This window comes from Letharia columbiana (genome assembly GCF_014066305.1).
Source record: "Letharia columbiana isolate WasteWater2 chromosome Unknown Sc0000003_s0, whole genome shotgun sequence".
In the NCBI taxonomy this organism is placed as follows: domain Eukaryota; kingdom Fungi; phylum Ascomycota; class Lecanoromycetes; order Lecanorales; family Parmeliaceae; genus Letharia; species Letharia columbiana.
Genome location: NW_023501039.1, coordinates 925135 through 940816, shown reverse-complemented (window position 1 = coordinate 940816; position 15682 = coordinate 925135). Strand labels below are relative to the sequence as shown.

General features: G+C 42.6%; 7 protein-coding genes across 7 annotated transcripts; 3 read left to right on the top strand and 4 right to left on the bottom strand.

The window, feature by feature from the left end:
• Positions 1–64: 64 nt before the first annotated feature.
• Positions 65–1740, top strand: HO173_001766 (uncharacterized protein; the record flags this gene model as incomplete). Its single annotated transcript, XM_037303703.1, has 4 exons — positions 65–380; positions 430–1403; positions 1468–1643; positions 1707–1740. 4 exons carry the CDS (start codon positions 65–67, stop codon positions 1738–1740), a joined length of 1500 nt encoding a protein of 499 aa, XP_037169425.1.
• Positions 1741–2527: 787 nt separating this feature from the next.
• HO173_001765 (uncharacterized protein) lies at positions 2528–3831 on the bottom strand (the record flags this gene model as incomplete). Its single annotated transcript, XM_037303702.1, has 5 exons — positions 2528–2566; positions 2618–2633; positions 2686–2737; positions 2813–2864; positions 2935–3831. 5 exons carry the CDS (start codon positions 3829–3831, stop codon positions 2528–2530), a joined length of 1056 nt encoding a protein of 351 aa, XP_037169424.1.
• Positions 3832–9113: 5282 nt separating this feature from the next.
• On the bottom strand, positions 9114–10231 carry HO173_001764 (uncharacterized protein; the record flags this gene model as incomplete). The annotated part of the gene is made up of 3 exons (XM_037303701.1): positions 9114–9526; positions 9574–10059; positions 10114–10231. The coding sequence occupies 3 exons, from the start codon at positions 10229–10231 to the stop codon at positions 9114–9116; spliced, it is 1017 nt and encodes a 338-aa protein (XP_037169423.1).
• Positions 10232–10941: 710 nt separating this feature from the next.
• Positions 10942–12171, bottom strand: HO173_001763 (uncharacterized protein; the record flags this gene model as incomplete). The annotated part of the gene is made up of 5 exons (XM_037303700.1): positions 10942–11037; positions 11101–11520; positions 11569–11652; positions 11710–11999; positions 12057–12171. 5 exons carry the CDS (start codon positions 12169–12171, stop codon positions 10942–10944), a joined length of 1005 nt encoding a protein of 334 aa, XP_037169422.1.
• A 317-nt stretch (positions 12172–12488) lies between these two features.
• HO173_001762 (uncharacterized protein) lies at positions 12489–13530 on the top strand (the record flags this gene model as incomplete). The annotated part of the gene is made up of 2 exons (XM_037303699.1): positions 12489–12564; positions 12620–13530. The coding sequence occupies 2 exons, from the start codon at positions 12489–12491 to the stop codon at positions 13528–13530; spliced, it is 987 nt and encodes a 328-aa protein (XP_037169421.1).
• Positions 13531–13589: 59 nt separating this feature from the next.
• On the top strand, positions 13590–14436 carry HO173_001761 (uncharacterized protein; the record flags this gene model as incomplete). The annotated part of the gene is made up of 2 exons (XM_037303698.1): positions 13590–13632; positions 14237–14436. The coding sequence occupies 2 exons, from the start codon at positions 13590–13592 to the stop codon at positions 14434–14436; spliced, it is 243 nt and encodes an 80-aa protein (XP_037169420.1).
• Positions 14437–14710: 274 nt separating this feature from the next.
• Positions 14711–15148, bottom strand: HO173_001760 (uncharacterized protein; the record flags this gene model as incomplete). Its single annotated transcript, XM_037303697.1, has 2 exons — positions 14711–15046; positions 15128–15148. 2 exons carry the CDS (start codon positions 15146–15148, stop codon positions 14711–14713), a joined length of 357 nt encoding a protein of 118 aa, XP_037169419.1.
• Positions 15149–15682: the final 534 nt, after the last annotated feature.

The following is a 15682-nucleotide window of genomic DNA, read 5'->3' as shown; positions in this document are numbered from 1 at the left end:
GCCGAACAGCCCCCATTTTCAAACATCCCAGTGCCCACATGCCGGGCACGGAGACAGGAGCGACATGGACTCGCCGCTGGCTTCAAAGATCTTCCAGCGTCTGCTATCCCATCAGACATGCTCCAGATTGCGATTCTACCCTCCAACATCCAGACGACTTCTACTCAATGCGCCTGGGCGGAGATACTACAGAAGCTCGAAGGAAGATGATGGAGATGACGATAGCAGACAGACAAGCGATTGGCAGATGCGGACGGATATATTTCCACCGGACAAGCTGAGGGACTATGAGAAATATCCGATGGTCACCTCAGATATGCTAAGGAGTCGGAGGGAAAGGCCTAAGAGGGTGAAGATGCTGGCACGCGACTTTATAGAGGGTATTGTCTTCCATTAAACATCTTCAGCCTATGCTTACTGGCCGTCTAGACAGTCTCTATAATCCACACTACGGCTACTTCCCCAAACAAGTCGTAATCTTCAGCCCCAGCCAGCCCTTCGATTTCAATAAAATGGCCAATGAGCCTGAATTCCACAGACAGTTGGGCCATCGCTACACCGTCTTCGAAGACGAACTCGATGATGAAGTCCCCAATGAGAGCAGGCAATTATGGCATACACCTACTGAGCTATTTCGACCGTATTATGGCGAAGCTATTGCCAGGTACCTTGTCACGAACTACAAACTTATGCACTATCCGTTAGACGACCTCATAATATATGAGCTCGGTGCGGGGAATGGAACGCTGATGTTGAATATGCTCGACTATATTCGCGACTTTGACCCGGATGTGTATGCTAGGACGAAGTTCAAAGTCATTGAGATATCTTCTTCGCTCGCGGCGCTGCAGTCTACACAGCTCACGCGGAATGCCTCTTCAAGGGGTCACACTGAGCACGTGGAAATCATCAACAAGTCTATATTTTCCTGGGCTACCTACGTACCTGCACCCTGCTACTTCCTCGCTCTCGAGGTCTTCGACAATTTCGCTCATGACAGTATACGCTACGATCCCTTCACTGAACAGCCATTGCAAGGCACTGTTCTCGTCGACAATACTGGGGATTTTTACGAATTCTATACCAAGCAAATTGACCCTGTGGCATCACGTTTCCTGCAAGTCCGGGATGCAGCGTGCTCCCGCCCGTTCGATCACCCGCTCAGAGAATCCAGGTTTACGCGTAGCCTCAAGTCAAGGTTACCATTCGCCCCAAATTTGACTCTGCCTGAGTACATACCCACGCGGCTGATGCAATTCTTCGACGTCCTGAGGGACTATTTCCCCAAGCACGAGCTTCTCACTTCCGACTTCCACGCCTTACCCGATGCCGTCAAGGGTGTTAACGCGCCCGTAGTGCAAACGAGGTTTCAGCGAAGGGTCGTGCCTGTAACTACGCCATATGTAAATTCTACTTCCCCTCCATCGATCCCGAAACAAGCTTTGCTAACAAGTGGTCGTTGGGTAGGTCCAACAAGGCTATTTCGACATCCTCTTTCCTACGGACTTTGCAACCATTGAAGATATCTATAGAGCCATCACCGGGAAATTGACCAAGGTAATGAGCCATTCGGATTTTTTGTCAAGATGGGCGTATGTGCAGGACACGGCGACGAAGAGTGGGGAGAATCCGATGTTGAGCTGGTAAATCTCCTAATCGTTCCAATTTTTACATGGGGAAGGGGACGAGCGCTGATGAAGTTATAGGTATAAGAATTCCTCGGTCATGATCTCGACGTAAGGGTAAAACGCTGCGATGCTGCGTGCCCTGGGGGGTGGACGACACGTGTATGTATACCTGAAGGGGAAAGAACCCATGTGTAGCGTAGATAGTGTAGTGTTGGAAACAGCTTTAGAACCCATTGGTACCCATTTTTACTGCATGTGAACCCACAGGATGATTGACAACCCGAGACTCCTCCGCTTGAGGGCACCAGAAACCACAGCCGGGCACGATTTACGGGGGTGACTCATAAGCGCAAACACCAGCTTCAAGGGCAGAGGACGCGTGGATCAAGACTCCAGGCGAAGAATCTTGGCACTTTGTCTGATTGAAAATCCGAAGGAAGGGAAGATGTTTGCGTTTTGAGGGGATGCGCATGCCAATTCTAGGTGCACGGGAAGGGTAGACGTTGCAATATCGGCTTGAGGCATACATTGATGATACCGTACAAGTGTACCATCCTCAGATCCCCGGGCTCACGCCCGTCGAATTCCGCATTGTCTAGCCTTTGGAATTCGAGGGATCCCACAAGTTCGGATCAAGCTCCCGCGACATCAATTGATTTCATCTGGAGCGAGGGCCCATCGCCCAGTATGCCTCCTCTTCGTCCTCTAAGAGAACTGTGCACGACTTAACCACGTTGGTAAGCATTGCAGCTATGACATTAACTGTTCATTGCTAGTATGCCACCGGAAGACCGCTATCATGCCAAGGCTGCACCATCTCGTCTCTGGGTATCCTACCGCCTCGAAACGCCTGAAAGACCATGCTAAATGCTTCATCAATGCTGTGGGGACCCCAAAGCTCAACTGAATTTCCAGCGCTTGCCACATTTCGTACACTCCTATGGTATGGGTCAGTTATCAAAGCATTTGAATGAGATCAAGGTCCTTACGCAGAAGGTAGTCATCCTGTGAAAGCACGTTAGCATGATGCTGGTAGCAGTAAGAGAGTAAATCTTACGGTTCATCAGCGGAGCGGGTTTGAGCTTGCGTGTAAGCAACTGTCTTCTGGCCTAGAGTTTCTCAGGGTCAGTCTCTTTTCATGAGGAAGAAAGCCTGGGAAGGGGCCATGCGGGGAACACGGTTACCTTTACACTTGGGGTTGCTACACTCCAGACTCGTGCTAATGCTCCTCTCAACCTATGATCCAGTTAGTAATGATTGATCCCCTTCGCTGGTATGAGCGGATGATATAGCAGGGTGGCTGTACCTGTGGCATCTGGGAGTCCTTCAAATTCTCTTCGATAAGCTTAGCATCCTCTGCGCGCCTTTCTGCGCTCTTGAGCTCATCATTGCTCATGACGACAAGGCGCTCGGCGGAGATAGTGCCATTCAAGACATCTACTCGTAATTTGGGATTGGACTTGGCTTTAAGGTTCATGAAGAGGCTGCGCATCTTTGACGAGTAGCTCGCATTATTCTCCGGGCCGTACTTTGCGAAGCCAGCTGCTTCGACTGCTGCAGCTTTATGCAGGATGTCTGATGATGCATCGGTGGACATGTAGGCGAGACCGTTGTAGATTAGACCGATAGTACCGTCACGCGTGGTTTGATTGGTGTGAGCGATGTCCACCTTGTCTTTCTTCCAGTCGCGCTCCGCAGGCGGTACATTGAGCTTGGGCTTGCCATTCGAAGTGTTCGCTGGGACAGGAGATGCAGTACCATTCGGGCTTTTCTTATCTGAGGGGCTGCTTCCCTTCAGCTTGTTGATGTCGTCGCGCCATTTCTTAACGATCTCACTAGCTAGACGGGCGACTGCAGGGTTCTGATGTTGCTTGGAGCGGTTAACGGCCACGCCGATTTTTGTAGAACGAAGGAGATCTTCGTCCGCTTTGACACCGGTTTTCAGATCATTGAGGATGCGAATGAGATTCTCAGGTGGGTCTTTGGCCGCGGTGGCTTTTGAGAGAGCTTTGGATTTCTCGATGACCTCTTTGGCCTCCATGATGGCTCCGATAGGTTGCGCTTGAAAACCAAGGGGTGGAGCTTGATTTGAATGATGTCTCGGAACGTCTCTTACTGCTTCCCTTGTTCCTAGCCTATAGGGAGTTTCCAGAAACTTCCACAAGTCGATGTATGTTTGATGTAGTTCCAAAGTATGACCCATTGTCTAGGCCCGGGGGCGCAATATTTGCTGGTTCAATACGCAAAGGTTGGCGGTTGAAATTCTATGAAGTGAAGTCCTCCGCCTTGACACTAAGGGTTAGCATTTAGCATCCATTTGCATGCGACTTCTCGGTGGGAAATTCAGAACGCTGTATTCGGCCACGCAATGTGTTGGACTCACCTTAAGACCCTTTGCGCTGGACGAAAGTACGAGCAGTGGCACAACAGTATGGCATCCGCTTCGGCCCTTGAGGTGCAAACTGCAAGATGATAGCGGTCTTGAGGTCGAACAGACCTCATCGGCAAGAATGCCCGCAATCGCTTGTCGCGTCTAACCCTGATTGCATAATCCTTGAGAAAGAAAAAAATTCCCACAGTTCTGGCACACCCCAAAATCAAAAAAAAAAAAAAATTTTTTTTTTTTTTTTTTTTTTAAAAAAAATTTTTTTTTTTTTTTTAATTTTTAAAAAATTTTTTTTTTTTACCCAATTTTTTTTTTTTAAAAATTTTTAAAAAATTTAATTTATATAACGTAAGTAAAATAATAAAATGTTGATTTGACATTGCCGAGGGTGCGCTGAAAAATCATCTGAATAAATGCCAAGGTTTTTTTTTTTTTTACCTCGGCTATTCTAAAGCTGTCAAGAGTACTTCGTAAAATTCGTTATTATTCTCTTTTACAATATAACGACTAATTTAAATCTTTTAAGAATTTTATAATCTAATCTACACTCTATTTATTAAATTTTGATGATTTTCCAGATTATAATTAATTGTGGTTGTGAACCTATACAGAAAAATTGAAATTTTTGATTTTTGATTTTGGGGTGTGCCAGAACTGTGGGAATTTTTTTTTTCTCAAGGATTATGCAATTAGGGGTACCCCTGATTTCATAATAGAAAATTAGCCGTCCGGCTGGCACCCCACACACTCAAAATCGTATTGTAGACCTGCAGGCCATTAATGCCATTCCCACAACCCTCCAAGGCCTTAAATACACACCCAAAGAGGCAATTGTGAGGCTGCGATTACTTATATATATAGAACTATTAATATTGCTTTTTTTAGGCCTCTTGCTGATATATAGAAGGCTTTAAAATATCTTCCCCGCTGACGATTACTTATAAAAATCGTATATAGTAGTATATACAGTTCGAACTAAGCGTTAACGCTATTATTAAAGCTAAGGATATATTATCTACTATTATATATCGTATTATTAATAACCTTCTAATCTTTAATACGTATACCGCGCTTTATATAATTAAGAGAGATAGACTATTCGCGATATTTATAGTAGTAAGAATTAGATTAAAAGTCTATATTAAAAGTAAGCTATAGGCCTATCTAGACGAGATATAATATAATCTTTTTAATCGATTCGATTTAATTATTAGCACGTCTATAATATTAAGAATACTATACGTTATAAGAATTAGTAGAAAAAGCCTTCGCCGAGTAGCTTTAAAACGCTCGTAACTCTATTATAATATGTACTTTCTAGCGATTAGTATTTTTATATATAATTAGCTTATTTTTTTAAATAAGAGCGTAGTTAATAAGTATATAATATAAAGGAAGCGAGGCTATTACGACTTTGGAATTCGATTAACGATTTCTATTTTTATTAAACGATTTAAACGATATAGTATTTTATCGGCGTACTATTTTAATAATATTCTTTATTATTATATCTATTAAGGTAGTATTAATAATTTTCATTTTGAATGATTTCTTAAGAACGAAGTTCTTTCTCGCTATAATTTATTTTCTAGTTTAAAATCAATTCTCGTTATAAATAATTACTCTATATATTATAATGCTAAGATAAAAAGATTATATACGATATAAGGTATTTTGCTCTTATATTTACTTCTATACTCGTCTAACTTTAATTCTATTAAGAAGTTCTTTTCGATTCTTAAGGTCTAATTAAAGAGGCATTTCGAGCTGGTGGAGTATATGCTTTTTTGGTAATATTTAGAGCTTATTATATAGGCGTATAATAGAGAAATATATATTAAAGCTTACTTTTTACACGCTGAAATATCGATAGGCGAGTATTATAAGAAAGATAAAGAATTATATATAAAAGACGAAGGATATAATAGTTCTAAAGAATAAACTTTAAGGCGGCGAAAATAAGATTTTAAGCTTTATATTAGCTTAATTCGAGGTAGATATTCTTTCTATTAGTATTACTATATTAAAATACCCTCGATTTCTATTATTTCTTTAGCGTATTTAAGCTCTATTAAATACTTTAATTTATACTATTTAGAATATGAAATAGTATAAGCATTAATTAAAATAAAAGATATAATATATATAATATTTTAGCTATAGCGGGATTACCGCTATAGGGTTAACGCTAATCGAATCTTAATTCTTAAGCTTCGATATAAAGATATATAGATTTCTCGATTTCTATCTACTATAGTAATATTTAAATCTAAATCCAAATATTAATTAATATATTTCTTATTAAATAAAGATGAAATTAAAAAAATATTATTATAGGCCTTAAGAAAATTTGATAGAACCTTTAGATATTAGATTATAAAAAAAAAAATAATAATAATAAAGCTCTATAACTATACTCTTTATATATTACGCTATAGAGAGCTAAACTATATTAGAAATATCTTATTATTCGACTTATTAATAGATCTTAATACGCGAGTAGAAGAATATAATATAGAGGTAAAATAAGATGAAATACGCCTATAATATAGTTTTAGAATTATCTCTTATTAGCCTATACTACTCGTAGTAACTCTAAATAATATTAAATAGAAAGAGGAAGAGAAAGAGGAAGGATAAGAATAAACTCTATAATTAATTAGTTAAAGAAGTAAGAAGATAAGAAGATAAAGCGATAGAGGATAGATAGTTAAAATATAAAAGAAAAATAATGAAAGTAGAATAATTATATAGGCCTCGAAAGAGCTTTAAAATAGCTATATTCGAGGAATAATCGAATTATAAGCTAATTTAAAGTATTATTCTATCTAACTTCTAACTATATATACTTTCTTCTATACTCGCTTTAGTCTTTTACCTCTATATCTATTTAATCTAAACATTCTTTTTATTCTTAATAGATATCTTTTTATCTAGATTATTATTATTTATTAAAGTAGCGTTATATAGCGTATCTAATAGATTAGATACTTAAAAGCTATAGTCTATATTAGTAACGATAGTAGTATAAGTTTATACCTCCTTTATAAATACTTTTACCTCGCTACTTAGTCTTATACTTAGTTCTTTTAAAACCTTTATATTTTTCTACTTAGTTATCGATATATAACGTATTTATCTTAGTATATATACCTCTTATTTTATCTTTTTAAGCGCGTTTATAAACGCCGCTTTCTCGCTAGAACTCTTTCGAATATATTAAACAAAATATATCTTACGTAACACGCTCTAATTACCCTCTGCTCGAATAGAATTATTTAATAAAAGCGGTGTTTAAAAAGATGATCGATTGATTATAATAGAATAAGAAGGAAGCTTAATTAAATCGGGTAATTAAGCTTTAAAGGGCTAAGACTATTAATACTACTACGTAGGAAAAAATTAAGGCTACTAAATTATTAGCTAAAAGGGTAAATATTTTATAAACTACTACTGCTAATATAGGTAATACTACTGTTAAACTAAGCTATACTACGGCTACTAGCTATACTATAACTACTATTAAAACGAGCTATATTACGGCTACTAGCTATACTACGACGGCTAACTATACTATAGCGACTACTACTACTACTAATCTAATATTAAAGGCGAGTTACTTAGCTTACTAAGCGATATATTAATAGATATTAAAGTAAAAGCTAAAGTAGAAGTAGTAGTAGCTATCGATTCTTTCTTCTTTATTATTTTCGACTCGACCTTTATCTTCTAATTCTTTTTATATTATTTCTTTAATTAAGTTCGAATCTTTTAAGGCGGATTTTTAGTAGTAATACTAGAATTCTTACTTCTTACTAAGGCTTTATTTTATCTAGTAATTTACTCGATATATAGTAAATAGTATATACCCCTAGAGCCTTTAAATTGCTAATAATAATAGCTATTTCTAGAATAGCCGACTCTTAAATATTTATAGTTCTTTATAATACTATAACTCTTCTAATTAAGCTTCTTTTAAAGCTTCTTCATCTTTATTATATACGCCATTTACTTCGCGATAGTACTATCGAGTTTAGATATTTTAGTCTTCTTCTTTTTCTTCTTCTACTTTTTAGAGTCGAATTCGGATTCGAAAGAAAAGTAAGAGATAGAAGACTCGTTTAAGAACGAATTATTATCGATAGCAGGCTAATTCGTTTTATACTTCTTCGCTGGCGAAGCTTCTTCTTTAGAAGACTTTTCTTCTAACGAGATATTATCGTCTTTAGAGTTATATATATATATAATCCTTATAGTAATATTCTTTCTTTTTTCCTTTAGCTATTTTATAGCGAGAATATCGACTAACTTTTATTTAGACTCGTTACTATATCGGCTATTTATAGCTTTTATATTACCGACGTATAAGAGTGTTATAATAGCACGCTTTAGAATTATTCGATAGTTCTTCTTACTTATCTTTTCTTCGATAGCTTATATAGCCTTATTATTAAATTTATAAAAATCGAATATATTTAACTTATTAACGCCCGGGCGTAAATCCTTCTCTTTTCATATTATACTAGTATTAATTAAATAGGTAAAAAGCTTTAGAGGCTTTAGAGGTGCTTTAAAAGCCTTTTCTTTAATAATAAGACTATATTTAAGGATATCTTAAATAGCGTTATTTTTGAGGGGCTTCTTCTTCGATTTCGACCTGGATTTAACCTCTTTCGGCGGTTTACGCCTTTCTTTAATAGCGTTAGCCACGATATTAGCTACTTCTTAGTCAAAATTGCGTGGAATAACCTTATTTCGTGTAGGGCGGTCTATATTTGGTCAAGTTGAAGTTCTAATTAGTTGTGGGAATAGCATTAATGGCCTATAGGTCTACAATACGATTTTGAGTGTGTGGGGTGCCAGCCGGACGGCTAATTTTCGGTTTTCTCAAGGATTATGAAATCAGGGGTAATAGCTTAATTTCGATCTGTATGCCGGATTACTAAAGTACTTAGCCGGAATGGCATACTCTGGTAACAGCGACAATCAACCCAACTGGATGATCAATAAATAGAATGCCATGTCAAGTATCTATATTTTGCAAACTGCGCCAAGATTCGCCGACAGCAGAAAGAAATTGCGATGCTACAAATGGGTATCTACTCATGCGCATGGCCGTCCTGCGTCTGCTCATTGCTGGAATCTGCAGCTCCCTCCTCAGCCTGCCGTTCTTGTACCTTCCCCTGATCTGCGTGCTTTGCAGGATCAAAAACATACAAAGGCAACTCCAAGAAAATGGTCCTCTTTAAAATTATGGGCATCCTGACATACAGCTGGGGAGGAAAGGGTATCAGAATACTTGTGCGTTTTGTATACTCAGAGAACGACTCCCAGTGATTGCCACTTTCGTAACGCTTCTTCGCTCCTGGGCGCTCTTGCAGTGGTAAACCAGAGACGAACATGAGGAGAATGGTCAAGAAGAAGGCTCCTAGGATCGAAGCGTAGAGAGCACTGTACGCCCCGCCATGGACGTATCCGTATGCTGCAGGCGATACGGCAATCATGAAGATAGCTAGCATTATCAGTATATTGCCTGAATGCTCAAAGGGGTCTGCTTACAGAACTGGATGATGATCTCTCCGAAGTAGTTCGGATGTCTTGTCCAAACGAAGAGTCCGACATCGCAGACCTTCCCTTTGTTCTCTGGCCTGCTCCTGAACCGGTATTTCTGTATGTCCGAAACGCTTTCCATAAGGAAGCCGATGGTGAATAGTATCACTCCGGCAATATCTCTTCCAGTGCCAAAATCGGGCTGACGATATTTTGTCACATTGGGCGAATTCAGGATGGTTACCGGTAGCGAGACCGTCCAGACCCAGAACATTTGGAACACCCAAAAGCCCAAGAATGGAAAGAATTTGTCCCGCTTATCGTCAAAGCGGTCATCTTTGCCAGTCTTAATAATGCGGAAAAGGAGGAATCCAGAGAGGCGCGCTCCCCAGATCATGATGAAGAGTGAGTCCACGATTTGGCGCGCATTATGGTGGCCGGAGAAGGCAAGGGTTATGATTGCGAGTACCACGAAGTTGGTGCCGCCAGCGAAGTCTGGAACAGAGGATCAGTATTGACATGAAGTGATTCGCAAATGTGAAGCTATACCTGTGAGCTTGTCGAATTTGAGAGAGAAGGCGATGGAGAAGAAGAACAGCTGGTATGCTATGGTGATCAAGAGAGTAATGGCCAAGTAGTAATCGTCCAAAGCGTGGACTTCAGCCATGTCGTAGAAATGAGATGGAAATTCGTCCACACCACTACAGCATGGGAATGTCCTTGATTATATGGCCATTCAGTCGATGAGTGAATATGAAGTAGTTGCTGAGAGCGCATTCGTATTCGCTTTGATATGACTGCTAATCGGTCGAGTCGGGGCGTTTGTTGTCCGACTCCAGTTGCTTAGGAACGGCATGACGAAAGACGACTTGGCCGATCTTGGACCCTGAGCGGCGAGGCGGCTACACCCGACACTACGGAAGATCTTTAATGTAGGTTTAGCTCCAGGTAGCTACCGTACGATCACCTGTCTCTTGCATCTACTGATGTAGTCCGCTCAAATTTTCATTGTAAAATTGTTGCTCAATAATTATGTATAGGATTGTCTGGGAAAAAGCCAACGCCTCGTTATTGCGAAAGCCACCTCCAGATTTCGACCCTGTAACCCGGGCAAGACGCCGTCCAACCGTCCTCTGTACATATCTTCTGAAGTTGGCAGCTGATGGCTGGTGGCGTGCCGTATGAATGCTATGGTATGGTATGCCGTAGGGGATAATAAGCGCACGCGCGCTCTCGATGTGGGATTGCCCAGTCCTCATACAGGGCGTTTACCGTAGATTTGGTCGTGTGATGCGAGCTTGATGGAGGGTGAGTCGAGTGGCTTATGACTATGAAGGCAGGAGGGTGCGGAGCAGAGGGTGTGTTAAGTTCGAGAGCTTATGGGATGGAGGATCCATGGTTCTGCGACGATGCTGCGGCCCTGACTGGACTGAAGTACGGATGGGCCATCGCTTCCTTAGCGGTCAATCGGTCCTGGATGCAAGGTTAGCTTCGTCAAGATGAACTGCGAATGGCAGACTGATGAAGGCGACATACCTGATGATCGTACCGCAGTAGCTTGTCCAGAAAATCTATGGCATCGTTGCTCACGAATCTTTGATTTTCCGCATTGACGAAACCGTGCCAATTCTTCTTTGGGAATCTCCCGAGTATATCATCGTATTGGGTATCCAAATCGATATCATACTTGTCTAAATATTCAAACAAGTCGTCTGTTCCCAGCACCTTTGCAATCTTGACCAGCTGATCTGAGTTGCTATTGCCGTGGAAGAAAGGCTCTTTCCTAAAAATCATGGAGGCGAACATAGCTCCTAATGACCACATGTCCAAGGAGTAGTCGTATTCTTGGAAGTCGACCAGTAGTTCCGGCCCTTTGAAGTATCTTGACGCTACTCTGACGTTGTACTCGGTACCTTGGTGGTAGAACTCTGCCAGTCCCCAGTCGATGAGACGTAGCTACGAATTATTAGCCCTGAAACATGCTGAATAATTAGCTGAGCTCACCTTTCGTTTTTCATGATCTATCATGACGTTGTGAGGCTTTACATCTCGGTGCATTATGCCTTTGCTGTGACAGAAGTCGAGAGCCTAATGACATTCGTTAGCCATGATAGCCTGATGGTCCATTGGCAGCCTCGCGCATACCTTGAGCAGCTCAAATATGTAGTATCGCACATCGTAATCCACAAATTTTGGGTAGAGGCTTCGAAAGTCCGTATTGTTGACGTATTCAAATATGAGGGACGGGGTCTTGCTCTGGCTATCTCTCACGACATCCAGCAACGCAACGACATTCGGCCCGCCTGACAAGTTCTGCAGGATTTTGATCTCTCGCTTTATCTTCTTCTTCTTGACCGGCTTGAGAACCTTGATGACGCATTTCTGGTAGTTGACAATGTTGATGCCTTCGAAAACTTCTGAGTATTTTCCCCGACCTGCGCAGTATCAGCGCTGGTAAACATGGCGCAGCATCCACCTATGGCTTATCGTACCTATCTTCCTCACTACTTCGTAGTTTTCCAACACGCCCCATGTGATGTTGACGCTGTCATACTCCCAATAGGACTTCGGCATATGCTGGTTGACATCTGCGTATACCCGCGCCATATTTCCTTGATCTCAGCAATGCGCAATTGATTGGGGTTTTACTGCCGCCGTACTAGCATGAAAGACCTCTATCGTCCATGGTTGAAATGTCGAAACCAAAGTCTTCCAAAAGATGACTGAGCGCAGAAGGCCGAGAGTGATGTGATGGTGGGGCGACAAAGTTGGATGCAGCCGCTAGGCCCGCGCGCTAGTGCGCTCGCTTGTGTAATTGAATCCGAGGAATCATCGCATTCGCAGAACTTACAGCACAACACCTGTACTGGGTCATACTACGTTTCACGTGGAGGAGCTCAAGGGGGCGAGGGGGAGGGTTGAGGATGTATTATGATCTCAATGTTCCATACATCGCGAACCATGGAGAGCTGCAACGCACACTGGCATTCCTCTCAGAACGTCAGTGTCCTTCGGTACAGGTCCGCAGGATGTAGAAGACGCTGACCTTGAGGAGTGGGTTATAACACCATTGCATTAGATTTTGCCGTAACTGGCAAGGTTCCCGCCGAAATCTCGAATCAGATACCAACTCCTCTCCCATTCACGATACCAAATTCTCTTCACATCCTTCGCCGCTGCACCCTCCACCTATCCGATCCGTCCCAAAATTATCGACTTCAAGCTCTCAATTCGGCTTACGATCTATTGGCTATTCGTCCCGACAACGAAAAATCACTTCAACAAGCTTGTCAAGCTCTCGAATGCGATCTCATTTCTCTTGACCTGAGCACACGCTTCCCTTTTTACTTCAAGCACAAGACCATGGCCAACGCCCTACAGAGAGGCGTAAAGTTTGAGATCTGCTACGGTCCGGGAATTCTGAATAGTGATGGAGGCGCGTCAAGGAGGAATTTGATCAGCAATGCTACGCAATTGATACGTGCAACAAGAGGTAGAGGTATCGTCATCAGCAGTGAAGCGAAAAGAGCGCTGGCTTGTCGGGGGCCAGCGGATGTAGTGAATTTGGCAGTACTGTGGGGCTTGGGGCAGGAGAAAGGTGTAGAAGCTATTGACAGAGAGGCGAGGAGTGCTGTGGTGCACGCAGAGATGAAAAGGAGGAGCTTCAGAGGGGTAATCGATGTGGTCCATGGGGGGGAAAAGCCTGAGAGAGAGCCAGAAAGATTCGCGAAAGGCAAGCAAGAGAAGGGCAAGCGGAAGGCTAGTGTCTTGGATGGGGACGAAGCCGGAGCGGGCAATCCCACGCCAAAACCAATTTCGAAGAGGGAGCAGAAACGGCAAGCAAAGAAAGCGAGACTTCATACTGGCAAGATTTCGGAAAACAAACCTAAAGAAGCTTCGAAAGGCTCGATTATATCGCCGGACGATGCTCCCGCGAGTGGAATTCCAAATGGCAACATTAATTGAATCCTTGAAGTTGGGCCATACTCATACATCGGGTCATTTTCCATTCAGATATCTCTATCATGGCGAATAGTCCGATACAAACACTGCGGACTGTGAACGAAGGTACATCTGCATTTGCTTTCTTTCCTAGTCCACGTGCTAAGTGGTGGTCAAGAAGCCCCAGATTCCTGCGGAACAGAGCAGTAAAAACCCTCCAAGCCATGGTGTCAAACTGTAGAAGCAGTTGCAATCGAGGGAATGTACGTGTTTCGTCAATGTCGATACAGCATCGGTGAAGCCTCAGTCGTGGATTTTCCACCAATATTTTGAAGTCTGAAGCAACGGATGTGCGGAAAATGAATGCCGGGATTGTCATCTGATACCATCAATATGTATTTCTCGAATTTTGTGCGCCAATTTGACACTTGTAGATCTCCGTAGCCGTCTTATCAGTACGACCACCAGCCTGCCAACGGATTGCAAATTCAGTCATATTTCATCCACGATCCTGCTGATTTGACGTGTGATCGGTTGAATGAACGAGCATCTGGTAATAAAACAGTAAATCTGCTTTTGGACCGATCCTCCAGAAGTGCAGATCCCAGGGAGACGTGCTTCAAGGAGCCCAACAGCATAATCAATATAAATGGCACTGAATCCAGCATCTTATAACGCAGGTCAGACTTTCTCCCTCTTTATCCTTCCCACACTAACGCAAGTTCTGCAGCCGGTGTGAGCACAGGTCCAGCGAGTGAACCCCCACCCCCTACGTCCTCCGAAACCACTGCCGCTTTACTTGGTGCTTCTGAAAACGATCCTATGGGGCAGCATGAGGGTGGGCAAGATAAGCAAGGTGAAGGTGCTTTAGAGAAGCTGGAGGAGGAAAAGAAGAAGGACAAAGAGTACGAAGGAGGTGGGAAGGATTGAGCAGACTCGGAGGAATGACAATGGATGCTACGACTGAGTGATTTACGATGAACGAAGGGCATTTTCTGCTTGGTATCACCGATTTGCAATGCAAGCAAGCAAACAAGCAAGCTAAAGTGGTTTAATGCATTGTGCTGCATACCATCCTGCCTCGCTCATGCTCATTGTCTGTCTCCACCATCTCCATCATGACCGCACGCGCTCCCACCATCGCATCTCGCTACCATCGTGCGTAGTGACCGACGGATATCCAGTTCTTGGCATAACGGAATTCCTACTGCCACCGGAGTCGCTGCTCGCTGCGCGAAAACCAGTTGCTTGCTGTGTCACCTGCATTCCCATATGCAGGCCCCTTACCCTGCTCTTTTGGCACATTATCCATCCCCGACAAGGGGGCATTGGTCAAACTGATTAATGAGGTGACGCGGGCTAGACTTCCTGGTTCTCGGATATGGTCGCGGCTGATGTCAATTGGGGCCTCTGGAATGCGCGTAATAGCGTAGGTATGATCATCGAAGACTTGCGTGAACTTGGATGATTTAAGGTGATATGCGTGAACATTCAGAGCTTCTGACGAGGTCCCCAAAGACTTTGTCCATGGAGAGAGACGCTGTGAAGAGACATCAATTATAAGTTAGAGGGAAGTTTTTGTATAATTGCAATATGATGGCAGGACAGTAATACAGCTTACCTTATCGGTATTGTCTGGCATAAGATGCCGTGGTCTGGTGTTCTATTCGTGGTATTTCACTTGGAAATGCTCAGCTGGATTCGATATCTAACGATTAGGATCATTAAGCTCCATGCTCAAACTAACAGGCCATACTCTAGAAAAGTCAAGGTTGGCGTCTCGCGTGGAGTGCATTCCACCTGCATGCCTAACCAGGCTGCTCTCCCGGAAGTCCTCGGTAAAGCCAACGGGTAACATACTTCAACCTGAATGAAGGAGCAAGCTCTGTCCGCTAACGGGACCTTCTCGCCATGACTTTTCGACCCAGAAACCCCATTGTACACAACGATTATAGGAATATGTTGCGCTTGACCCATCGAATCCGCATTCCATTTCTAAACCAGACTTCATCCTCCCAAATACAAGAGACTCTGTGGCAAGTCGCCATTGACCCTGCCTCTCCCGCAGTGCCTCCCAAAGCCTACTGGCCACTTCAAGGCTTGAGCCTCACTATCGCTTCCCTGAGTCTACCGACATAAGAAAGTAGGAGGCATGCAACCGCGCTGCTTCAGGACC